This window comes from Simochromis diagramma, unplaced genomic scaffold (genome assembly GCF_900408965.1).
Source record: "Simochromis diagramma unplaced genomic scaffold, fSimDia1.1 OVJJ01000229.1, whole genome shotgun sequence".
NCBI classification, from domain to species: domain Eukaryota; kingdom Metazoa; phylum Chordata; class Actinopteri; order Cichliformes; family Cichlidae; genus Simochromis; species Simochromis diagramma.
The window spans coordinates 1,025,448-1,038,317 of record NW_024386869.1 but is presented as its reverse complement, the minus strand read 5'-3'; the positions used below and the strand labels follow the sequence as shown (position 1 = coordinate 1,038,317).

Below are 12,870 nucleotides of genomic sequence, written 5' to 3'. Positions count from 1 at the left end.
GGCTAACTGAGCTAAAGTGAACATGGAGGGTGACTGCTGATTTCTTCTTTCCAATTTTTTCACCAGTCAGTGATAAATTTGAACTTTTTAAGGACTTTAAGTCCCAAATGAACACAGTGAAAACTCGACAGAAAGCTCTGCTTTAAACAAAATCAGATGTAAACTTTGGCAAATGGACTGTTTTTTAAAGAGTGTTTTTTTACTCTATGCAACATGCCTCATTCACACCAGCTTTCTATCTAGCACTGTGAAATGACCGGACCCACACAGTGTACAGTTGTCATGGTTTCGGCTTTATTTTTGACCACAAGCGTCTTTTTATGTTTGGCACTGTCTTGTAGCCCGGAGCCAGCTCTCTCTGTGGCTTCCTCCGCTACACACAGCGCTCCCACCAGCCTCTTTCATCACTTTAAAAGGGCAGCGAGTCATCAGTGCCATCATTATCACCTGTCCCCTCTGACATCCCGGCACCACCCCATGAGCTCACTGCACCACCTCTCCACTGCAGCAGGCCAGAGACCACATCCCTCCTACACACTCACATTCTTATAAACGCACCAGAGAGCAACTCGGGCTTCAGTTACTTTGGCATGCAGGCTGGATTAGTCTATGACCGGCTGTACCTCAACAGCCACTTTACCGTAGAAGTCTGTAGCATTATGCAGAAAATAGCAGATTTCACTGAAAAAAATATGAAGTAATGTAAGGGAGAAGATTCGGCACATCTAAAAATGACAGCTTTTTATTCAGGTCACAGTCTGCTTCTCCTTTCTTTCAACTGCTGCCTTTAGTGGTCACAGCAGCGGACCGTCTACCTCCACCTCACCCTGTCTCTGTGGCCTTCCTCTTTTCCTCTTGCCTGGCAGCTCTGTCTCCACTGTCTCCTCTTCACGTGTCCAAAACCATCTCAGCCTTGCCTTTTTAGCTTTTTAATTTCTTCAAACTGCTGCCCTGTCCCTCTGATGTACTCATTGATTATCTCGTCCATGTTGGACACGCCCTATGACAATCCACTGTCTTTTTGTCAGTGCTACCTTCTGCAAACCACACATCACAGCAGCTCTCTCTAATATCTTGTAAACCACCCCTGACTGCAGTCTCGTCTTCCCCTCTCCTTCTTTGGATGGTTGTCTCCGGGTATTTAAACTAGTCCACCTTCACGTTCTCTGCTCCTTGCAGCTTCACTATTACGTGTCTCTCCCTCACATTAACAAACACATATTGTATTTGGACTTGGTTTCAGGACTAACTGGACTATTTTAATTTTACTGGAAAACCAGTAGGTTTTCTCTAAAGTCAAAATAACATTTACCTAAAAGTATTTTCTTTATATTTTTATTTAGTTTTAATTCAATGAGTACATAGTGTTTTGTTTTCACTAAAATTTAGTTTTTATTGTTATTTAAGTGAATTCTAATGTTTTATCACAACAACTTGTAATTGTTAGTTTAGTTTTACTTGGTATACTGTCGACTGATGATGATAAACCTGGGCCAGACTTTGTGATAGGAGCAGCAGAGTGGAGGATGAAGGAGAGGTTGCAGGTGGGGTGGGAGTGGAGACCACAACTGCATAATGAATCCAAAACATGCTAGAAAGTTCAACTTTAATCGAAAGCATTCATTAGCTGCAGCAGTTGTAGGGAGGGGAAAAAAGCAAAATATTTGTTAAAACTTTTTAATGAGCACAAACTAAAAACATATAAAGTCATCAGTTTAATGTATAATGGATTTTTTTTTCCTCTGTGAGGAGTCAAATCAGTTCCCCGTTTTCAAAGTTTAACCGGCTGCATAAAACTGTGAAGCTGGTTGTCAGACAGTTTTAAACATTTTCTGTGAAACATTGAACAACGTGGATGAATTTTCTGTCATTCTCGGTTCAATTTTAGATGTGCAGCATAGATCTTCTCCTCATCTGTAGTTGATGTTTTATTTGTGAAATTGTTCATTTTCTGCATAATAACCACAACTCTCATCAGTTCTGATCTAATATCTCTCATAATAATCCAGCTGTAGATTAAAGTTCGGCTGAGTTTGTCACCAGTTTTAAATAGTTTTATGTTTCTCTTGTAGTCATTTGCTTCCTTGAGAATTAACCAAAGTACAGTGGAGCGAAAAAGTATTTATTCAGCCACCAACTTTGCAAGTTTTCCCACTTAAAAAGATGAGTGGCCTGTAATTTTCATCATAGGTATACCTCATCTATGAGAGACAAAATGAGGGGAAAAAAAGTCCAGAAAATCACATTTTCTGATTTTGAGTACCACAGAACTAAGGTGCCAGTGTCTATATTAGTGGGTCACTGCTTGCTACAAACATACAGAATCCAGTTTGGGGATGGCAGTAGAGTAGTTTTATAAAATAGGAGCTTGTGCTCCAACTACAGAGCCTCCTCAGGAAATTGGTGAGTCTTACCCTCAGATTTAGGGGGTAACATCAAATCTCTGCTGGCAGTGGAGGAGTGGACCTACTCTGAAGCTCGAGCATGTTTTCACTGCGTGTTGACTAGGGATGGGTATCGTTTAGGTTTTATCCGATACCGGTGCCAAACCGGTACTTTTGAAACGGTGCCGGTGCTCAAACGGTGCTCGAACCGGTGCTTAAAGAATGGAGAACACAAAATTGGTCCAAAAACCTCTCATGTTCAGCTGTTGTTGTTTTTTTTTTGTAAAAAGATAACAATGTTAGCCTTTTCTACAGCTATGGGGCATATATGGCATCACTCTTGGCTGGAAGCAGTGCTTAAACAATGGAAAAAACACAAACTTTGTCCAAAAACCTCTCATGTTTAGCTGCTTTCCACTTTTTCTTTGGTCATTTTAGCCTTTTTGGCCAGGGTGAAGGGAGTATCTGCCATCAAACAAGAAGACAGCCGCATGTAGCTACGACGGTGTTTGCTAGTTCACCTTACATGCATTAATGTAATAACGTGGTTAGCCTACTCAACGTAAATTACACACGAACAACATTAAGCTACTCACGCAGAGAAGAACGGCTGCTGCTGCTGCATCATCATCCGTCATCATTTCTGCTACACTGGCAGGGCTAGGGGCCAGGACTCTCCTCTTCGGGTTTTTGGGGGATGTTGCTAACTCCGGGTCCGATAACAGGCACCACACCCGCAGTAGATGTGCACGGAGTGAGGTCTCGCAGCAAGCTATCAAATACGGTGCATTTTTCGGCTTTTAAAAAAACCCGCTATGCGTCGCCAGGTGTTTCATCGGATTTGAGGTGTTACCTTCTTTGCACAGTATCACCTTAAAGCACTTGTTGCAGGCTGCTGAGTTTGCATCTTTTGCTGTGAAGTACAGCCAGACTTTTGACCACTTCGCCTTGGGCATTTTTAATCTGTAGCTCTGCTCTAAAAGAACGTACGTACCTGGACCCGCCTACTATCCTCGGAAACGTAAAGTGATTGGCTAGAATTCAAAGTGTATGACATCTCAGGGAAAAAAAGCACCGAAATGTGCGCTGCTTTTCGGTCTGGTTACTACCGTTTATGTCAGATACCGGTACCCATCCCTAGTGTTGACTCCACCAGAGTTGGCCCAACCTCAGTAGTACACCACAAAACCTTTAATTAATGGGTTGTCCAGCCACCACCTGTTCACATGAGATCATCATGGTAATGACCAAAACAATAACATCGCAGATACAAGCATCCTCCACACTGTCTGGTCCCAGCCTCAGGGTGAGAAGCTGGAGTTCCAGGTGAGGTGGGGAAGGCCTCTGGTCAGAATCCTTCAGGAGGTATTACCACAACTGAGAGTAAAACCTGGATTAGACCCAGAACTCTGTGTCTCACCTGACCAGGATCTCCCAGGATGAACTGGGAGTGGTGGTGGGGAAAGGGGTCTAAAATGGTCAGTTTATCCTCTTGTCAATGCGACCTCACTTCAGATAAGGAGAAGGAAATGGATGGATGTCCAGGTCTGCTTGTTCATACACAGCATGTGTTTTGACTTGCAGATAAATTCTCAAAATATGGCATTAACTATTTATTTCTAAAATAATTCCCATTTCTAACAGGAAATCATGTGTAGTGCCAAACAATCAATATCCCCTCCCCGGGAGAGTAGAAAGTGCTTTCTGCTGTCAGAATCAACTCTTCTGGACCGCTTGCGGCTTTCTAATGAGCTGCACTTTGTTTTTATTTTTCCCTATTTTGTAACACAGGGTCATTCTGTTTCTTCACTCTGCCAGGAAAATAAGCCTAGATTGTTCTTCCTGTACATATGAGCAGGTTTCGCCTTTGTCTCATCCATTACAAACCACATTCATCAAGCCTCTCACATATATTGAGAAAGCCGCAATAATAATCTGGTGTCAGAGTACGAGCTGATGTTCCCTCATGCTCGTGGCGATTTTCTGAAAATGAGAAAAGTTTGTGAGTTAACTCTGCTATAAATGGGCAGTGAAATATTTATGATGGGAAGATGTCAGAAAGAGACGAGGATATGGAGAGATGAAGTGGTTCTGAGAGCGAGAGAGAGAGAGGTTTCATTTGGGGAGGGTTCAGATCTTGTTCACTGTCCACATTCAGTCACACACAGTCTTTTCTCTCCATTTCAGGAAGGCGTCAAGTTGGTTTATTTCTGTAGAAGATTCAGATCAGATGAAGGCTCTAGATTAGACAAAAATAAAAATCTCCATCCTGTTATTGGGAAAATGGCAAAATGGTAGCTGTAGAGTGCATTAAGTCTGATGTAGAAGAAGAAGAAACACAACATCTACAGCGCTTTGCTGACTCAGAAGACTCGATGACATCATCATGTTAACTCATCGTCCAACCCAGCAGGAAGATGCTGCTGAAAAGGATTCAGAGTGATATAGAATGGGTGTATGCTTGCTGTCCCTCACAGCAACCTTCATGTTTCTGTAAAAGTAAAGGGGAGGTTGTCATATGTCCTCTTTATTGGGGAAAGAGTCGAAACTCCTCCGAACTCATCTCTCCAACAAAGCCTTCAACCTTTAGGGTTTGTTCATTTTTTTATTTTCCATAAAGGGTCCTTATGCATATTTGACTTTGTGTCACTTAGAGCTTAGAGCCATGGGTTTTGATTCAGGTATTTGGATAGATGTAGCCATCATGACTGGTTTCTTAATGTTTCCAGGCCTCAACTGAAGTGTTTTGGCCATTTTGGAACAGGATTCTTACTTGGCACACAGATATCTGAAGCACTGACTTACTGGGCTGTTAGTGCAATTGACTTCACAGCTAATCATATTGTTTGTCAGATAGTTGCTTTAAAGTGGTCCAGAAGGCACAAACACCGTCTACTGTTCGGGCACTTCATTTAGCTGAAGAACTCTGTTTTTGATATTTCTGAAGTCTATTACGTTCACCACCTCAGCACTGACAAAGCTCACACTCTTAACTCATCTTTGTGTCAGATATAAATTGTCCATTCTCTACTTCAGAGATGTCAGCCTGGCCTCTTCAGTTTCTTTTCTTTGTTTTCCTCTTCTTTAAGATGGAAAAGAAGAAATAAAAAAGGAAGTTTTTTTAGAAATCACCGTCCTCAGATTCCGATGGTCTGACAGAGAAGAAAAACAGCTGCCACCGTAAAAAAGAGCGACACGACCGCAGATACAGACATTATCACCGCGGACAGTGTCCTGCATTAGTGACCGGTGTCTGGAGGTCTGCTGTGGCAGAAACTATGCTGTTTAATTTCCATTAATCGCAGCGCCTCGCTTCAGTTTCATTCAGATAATGATCCAAACGAGCTTCTCTTAAATCTGTCTCACCGCTTACCCCCATCCATCATTTTCTCCACTCGGCCTCCGGCTCACAATAAAATCTGCCATCTCTCTGTACAGCCGTCCTCAATTTTACACCATCAGCCATCAAAGAGACATCTGAAATGTAACTATAACTTCTGCCATCACGACCCCCCCCCATCATCGCTGGGATTGATTTGCCCGAGGAGACATGTCTCACAGAATTCCCTCACATCGCCTCTAAAAAAAAAAAAAAAAAAAAAAAAATCACATAGAAAAACACTATAAAAACACCAATGTGATTTTTTTTTTTTTTAAGCATCCTTTTTATTGTCCTCAGCCTTTATTATTGTTTGTGATCATTCATGCATCATTTATCTTCTGCTTTTTTTAATTAACTTGTTTTTAATTTTATCATTTTATGTTTTCTTGTTACTCCTCAGCCTTTCTAAGGCAACAATTAAGTGCTGAAAGTGCCACAATATAGTGACTCTCGCCGTTTGTTGTGTCGAGTAGAGAGTTGTAAACATGTATGAGTGTCCGGTGTCATGGAGACCTGGCATTGTATGGTTCATTAAGAGGCTGCACAATGATCCTCATCTGATTGCTTCTGCTAGGCCATTCTGTCTGGCTTCAAACTGGTGATTTTTGCATAAAGCAGGTGTGCTGAATAAATCTGAATGAATAAAACTCCATGACTCATGACAGCTGGTAAATTTAGAAATGTCTTAGTGTTATCCACTTAAGCCATCTTTTATTTCAAGGCTAAATGCCCCTTAAATTGCCTAAAACAAATGCTGAGGCGCTGCTAAGAGTTAAAAACAATCCAAATTCTGTTAGCGCCATGAAACGGGCACTAACAGATATCTATGAAATGTAAGTCAGCTAGTTAGTTTCCATCTAACGATAATATAATATATTATGATTGAAGGATTTCTATTAAAAAACAGCCAAGTACACAGTAGAGCGCTACTACAACTTTTATCAGTTGGGCTAGTTAACATGCAGTATAATGAAGTGCTACTAGGTGGCTAGCTACAGAGCTATGGTCAATGTTGGGGAGTAACAGAATACATGTACGGGCATTATGTATTTAAAAGACAAAATATGAGTAACTGTATTCCGTTACAGTTTAAAAGGGTGATACTCAGAATACAGTGACTTTGTTGAAATAAATGGATTACACGGTGGTATTTTCCTGTTTTATATGTTCGGCTGTCCCCTCTCTATTTTTGGTAATTCCACGCTGGTGGAAACGCAAACAAAACACACATTAAGGGGCTCTAATGTCTGTGTCTCAATCTCGCGGCCAATGTCACCTCTACTTGCAGCCCGCATAATGACGTGAAGTAATATTTTTTTTAAAATGATTATTTAAATAATAATTTAATATGAAGGCAATAGCAGAGTGTTACAGACATCGCCCTAAAGAATGTAGCCTCATGGGCAGTGTAGTCCGTGCTGCAGGGAGAATGGACTGCCATACCCGTTATGTGTCTGTGAGCGAGGAGGGAGAAAAAGGAGAGTTGAAAAGTACGAGCTGTCACCGAGCAGAAACGGGAGCTGGAAGCATGTAAATATAATAATAACCACTGCAGCCTTACCTAATGTCAACCTACTGTTACTCATTTATAATAAGATTTAAAAATCTAGTTGGTATTGGTATGGAGAGTAACCTTCAGTAATAGTAATAAATCACACAGCAATAGTACATTCACGTAGTTGTAAAAAGCATGATAATATATTAAGTAATCCAAAGTATTCACAATGCATTACTCTCATTGAGTCAACCAAGAGAACGTCCACAACACGAGGTTGATCATGAATATGTTGCTGCTGGGCGATATGACCCAAAACTCATATCTCGATATTCTTCAGCTGGATGGCGATATACGATATATATATCTCGATATTTTTGTTAAAGCCATAAGGTAAGAACAAAAAGAGTTCTTAGTCAAAGCTGTGTCCCAGATGTCACACAGGCACTTTTATTAACATACAGCGTAGATGTAGATGAAAAAATTACTCAGAAATAAATTATCAGCATTTATTAAAATAATGCTCCATAAATAAAAGAAAACAATGTTGTTTTTGTGCATAACAAAAAGCTCACAATTGTGCAGTTAAAATGTAAACTAACAGACGCTGAGCATAATAACAAACAGATTTCACAGCTGCTGTGTTCCCAAGTCCTACTGTGTGACTGACAGCCTGGAGTTTGAAATCCTCTTTGTAACCACGCCTCTGAACAGGTGCCATTCGTGGTCCTTAAACACACAGTACGGTAATATTACGTTGAAGCACAGTTCGAATCACTCCGCGAGGCTCCAGACTACGGTAGCAGCAATGCTTCCACAATCCATCAAGTAGTGCGGCTTCGTAGCTTACCAAAGTCGTACTAAAGCATTTTTTGACAGACTGCTGAGTCTGCTGCTTTATACCACATAAAATCGGTTCGCCGTCATTAAGCACAACCAGAATTCATACATGAGGCGCACTGTCGATTTTTGAGAAAATTAAAGGACTTTAGGCGGCGTCAATGCGTTAGCGCGGTTAGCTTGTTATCGCATTGACGCCACGCATGGAGTGATGCGCAGTAACTCGTTAACGGAGATTTGCCGCGTTAATGCAGTTATAGCGTTAACGTCATTTTAACGAGATTAACGCTGACAGCACTAAAATAGTCATCTCCAAATGTTTTCAGCTCCTCTTTGATAGCTCCATGTCCATCTTCTCGTTACCTGCAGGTGAAGCGATGGGGGAGGGGGAGTTGTTCAGTGAAGGTGCGAGGCGAGGCAGAGTAACGCAGCGTAGAGTCAAAAGTGGACAAAAGAGAGATGCTATATCGATATAAACGATATTGTCACATCTTATATAAAAATATATTGATATGTTTAAAAACTCCATATATCGCCCAGTCCTAGCTGCGTAGTTTGGATTACTCGCTATGGAAAAGTCCCGATAGAAGTTTAATGTTCACACTCAAACCTGAGTGTGACCCGAGAGTGATTCTTTTCTGAAATGCTAACTGTGTTCAGTGTTTTTAAAACCTTAAAGACGTGCTGCACACAAACAGAGGTAATGAAAAACTTCAGAGGGCGAGAAGGATGGTCAGATGATTTCTGGGGACTCATCAAAGCGCTGCTGCACATTAAAAAGACTAAAGCCTTGGCACTTAACAGGGGGATTACGCAACAACTTGAAAATAATTAGTTCCATAAATTAAACCAAAACAATACGATGTACATGAGCTCAGTTTGTTGGAGCCTCTTTAAGTGAGGCTGCAAGATGAGGTGCACCGACACAGACGTGCAGATGAAAACCCAAAGGACTGCTGAGCAACCTCTTTTCATTTATTGCCACATTTCCCTCTCAGACCAGTTTCAAACTGTTGCATAATTGAAAAAAACCTGCTGATAGAAACCAATTAAAGTTATTTCTGGGTTTTGATTTGTCGCCCGATAAACTGAGAGTCAGTGAGGGAGTAATTGAGTGAAAAGTTGGGGAAGATGGATCAGAGCTGAGTCAGTCACACTTTATGATCGCTGCTTTAGTGATGAGATGAGCCTGGCTGTTACTGTGCTGCAGTCAAAAGTATTAAACTCAGTGAACCGCGAGAAGAACTGGGGGGCAGGAATGATGTTCATCCAGCGCCATCACACCACCCTTTATTCACCAAGAATGCTCTCCAGTGGTGACTCCTACCTAAAATAGGCTTTTTCTGATGGTTGCCATGGGTTCCCAACTATTCTATATCCCAGTGAGTAAATCCTAAACAAAGAAGAAATTCACCATAAGTACGTTTCCTCGCTTGACCTCACTGCCAGTGGTTCAGAGTTGACCCGCCCATAACAAACACTTTGTCGTGTATATATAGAAGTAACAAATGTTACGCACGAAAAACAAACCAGTAAACATTAAGTTTATGAAATTCATCTTATTCACATTCACAAAAATATTTCCTGCTCAAAAACCGGTTGGAAGAAGCAAAGGTTTTTTTTTTATTCCACCCCTATTTAACTCATCAAATATATCTGTTTTGGTTATACACTATAAATAAATAATAATAATTATACACATTCCCTTGTTATTTTAGTCTATACATCTTTTTGTTTACGTCCATAATTATTAATTATCCATAATTATTAACTCAGAAACTATTGCAACAATACTCCCCCTGCCAGGAGGGGAAGTGAACACCATAACTTGAGAATAAGTGACGCAGGATTCTGAAAATCACAGACAAGTTCAAGTCTCAATGACCTTGACTTTGAGTTCAAGCTCACTGAGACTGGAAATCTACTAGGATTTTCAAATTCATGCCATAAGTGCACGGGCTGCCTCCAGTATTTTAAATGTCATCATATCGAGTTATCCATATTTAATGTGCAGTACAACCATTGTATCCCCTATGGTTTTGATATATGGACGAGACAGGGTATTAAATATTTAAAGTAAATTTTGACAATCAGAACCTGAAGTGGATAAGGGGAGGAGAAGAGACGGCTCGATGTATTACCCCGTTTCATTCATGTGGTGCTTTATAAACTAAAGGTTTTTTAATCTAATTTTTAAAACTGATATATATTTGTAAATCTTTTCAAATTCTCCTCGTGACTATTCCACAAAGAAATTACTATAGTACACCTATGCCCACCTTTAGACACACCCCTGCATGTCGGTATCACTCGTCTTTTTAGCACTAAAGGGTACACAGGGCTGCCGTTGTGGAGACTTCAGAGACATTTTATTTGTCTCCACCTGACTTCACTGCCTCTTTGAGAGGCTTTTGAGAGGCTGTGAAATCAGCAGGATCATCTTTTCTGCTGTGGTGTTTTCAGTGGGCTTTTTGAGAAAAGTAGGATCCATTTAAGCTGAATCTTTTAAGGCCTTTTATTCACACATGCTCCTACATGGGTTTATACTCCGTTAAATTGATTTTCAAGTCACAAATGTGAGTGAAACACTTACGCTGTCCAGCATAAACGGCACAATTTTTCCGCTGTGTTGTCCGCTCCACAAGAGTGTTTGTATAACATAAAACTACTAGCGGCAGGAAAAAGTTTCATGTAAAGGTCAATGTAGTATTTTGGGTTCACAGGTTAAGTTACAACTGGGTTTACTGGTGTATATAAATTAAAGAGACGAATTGCAAATTCTTATTCATTGTGATGTTGTTCTTATACTCTGTGAGGTCTTAAAGAAGTCGTATGTACCTTGAGCTGAAGGAAGCACCCGTCTAACTTAATGCTGCTCCCCTGTATATGTGTTTGTACCGTCAGATGACCTGGAGCGCTGCATGTACCCCCTGCTGCCCGGCACCCCCCTCACTGGCACCAGCCTGCTATCGCTCAAGCAGAGTCAGATCACCTCGGCCGTCAGCCTGCTCGACTTTTACTGCTGCAAAAACTGCTGGTTGCCCCCAGAATACTACCTGTACTCCACACCAGGGCAGGATGGAAAGCTTCTGTTACTGTACAAGGTTTCAGACTGACTAGATGTTAACACATAAACATGCATGCAGTTAAACATATCTGAGAGGTGTCTGAATTTATGCACATCCATTGTCCTTATATATGTGCAGGATCCAGTTAATGACATTTAGAGTTGCTGCACTGACATTTTTACAGTGTATTGGATCATTAGCACCTCTTCATGTGCTGTGTAGCTAAGTGTTAGCTAGCTCTCTATCCACGCTAATTGTAGCTGTCTTTAAAAAAAGTAGTGTTAGTCATACATCTTAACTTGTGCGATTACACAATAGACTTATGGCTAAAATCAATACTGTTTGCTATTATCTATGAAATATTGTTGTGGCTCATGCTATCCAACTAGCATTTTCATTTGGATGCCATTTTGCTAGGTTAGGAAGCTAACTCCTAGCTGTAACTTGACTATGCTCAATGAATCAAGTGACTCCTGATTTGTGACATTATCTGAAAAAGGTCAGCTAAATTACGAGATCAGCCTTGGAAGTTTGGAGGAAATGGCAAATCACAGACTAGATTTTTGAATAATGTTAGCTTGCTTAAGGTTAGCTCAGGATTGACCCTAAAAGCTAAACGTTTCACTCCATAAATCAGTTTTCCTGTTGTTGTTGACACTAGTTTTCCGTCATAGCTCAAATGGGCTTGATTACATAGGTGACTGATTTTTTTCTGGCTAATATTAGCTAACGTTAACATACCTGTTAACATGAACAAAATGCCACCTGTACCACATGTAGCACCTAGGGGGCTAAGCTTGTGGATTGGGTGGAGATGAGTGTGAGGGTTGATTTGTGGCAGAAGGACAACAGCAAGAGTAAAAGGAAAGGTTTGAGGATGTCAGCTCGGACAAAAAGACAGGAAGTCGAGCTGAAGATACTAAGGACACGATGAAAAGATTACAAAATGAGGACATCAGAGGAACAGCTCATGCTGAGTGGTTTGGAGGCAAAGTTAGAGAGGCAAGGCTGAGATGGGTTTTAAATTAAAGTGCAAAATTTTTATATACAACAGTAATAAAAATAAAAAGGAGATTGTGCACGAGAGCACTGCAGACTGCATTAATGCATAAACATGTACTCCATAAATCTCCATAAACAGCTGCGAGAAGGTGTAATACAGAAATATGTGTGTGTCTGTAACCATGCATAACATTAATGACGCAACCACAAATATAAACACAGCTTGACCGTACTGAATTATTTATAGCTTCTATATATTCCATGCATATGATTCTGCTGCAGGCACAAGGACAGATTATTTTACAGCCTGGTGGGACAGGGTTGTGCTGCGGGCTGCAAAGTCCACAGCAGTAAATTATGTACGTCACAAAGCTGAAATGCAACACAATTATGTACATAGATGAGAAATATTTCTATGTTTCTCAGTTTAAACATTTAAAAACATGACTTTAAAAGTACAAATAAATTGATATTCAGTGAATTTTTGCTTATTATGTGTTCTTGTTTCAGTGAAGTCTTACATATCATGACCATCTCTAACATTGTCCTGTTATAACATCCAGATTCTTCCTGTGTTATCAGCATATGAACATAAAAAAATAACGTTTATATTCTGTAGTGTGTGTAAAATTCAGCAGTTCCATTTAAAGCTGTTTTTTTTAAATTTTTTTTTATTTAAACTGTTTCACAAGATGTTAA

At 40.4% G+C, this 12,870-nt stretch overlaps 1 protein-coding gene across 4 annotated transcripts in view; it reads left to right on the top strand.

Moving 5' to 3' along the window:
- The window catches only part of rbm46 (RNA binding motif protein 46), a 35,880-nt gene that overhangs the window by 10,711 nt on the left and 12,299 nt on the right, over window positions 1-12,870 (top strand). For all 4 annotated transcript variants that reach the window (XM_040031417.1, XM_040031418.1, XM_040031421.1 and 1 more), the window contains exon 8: window positions 11,006-11,205. In XM_040031417.1, the coding sequence (XP_039887351.1) occupies window positions 11,006-11,205 (200 nt within the window). The remainder of the gene's footprint in view (window positions 1-11,005; window positions 11,206-12,870) is intronic.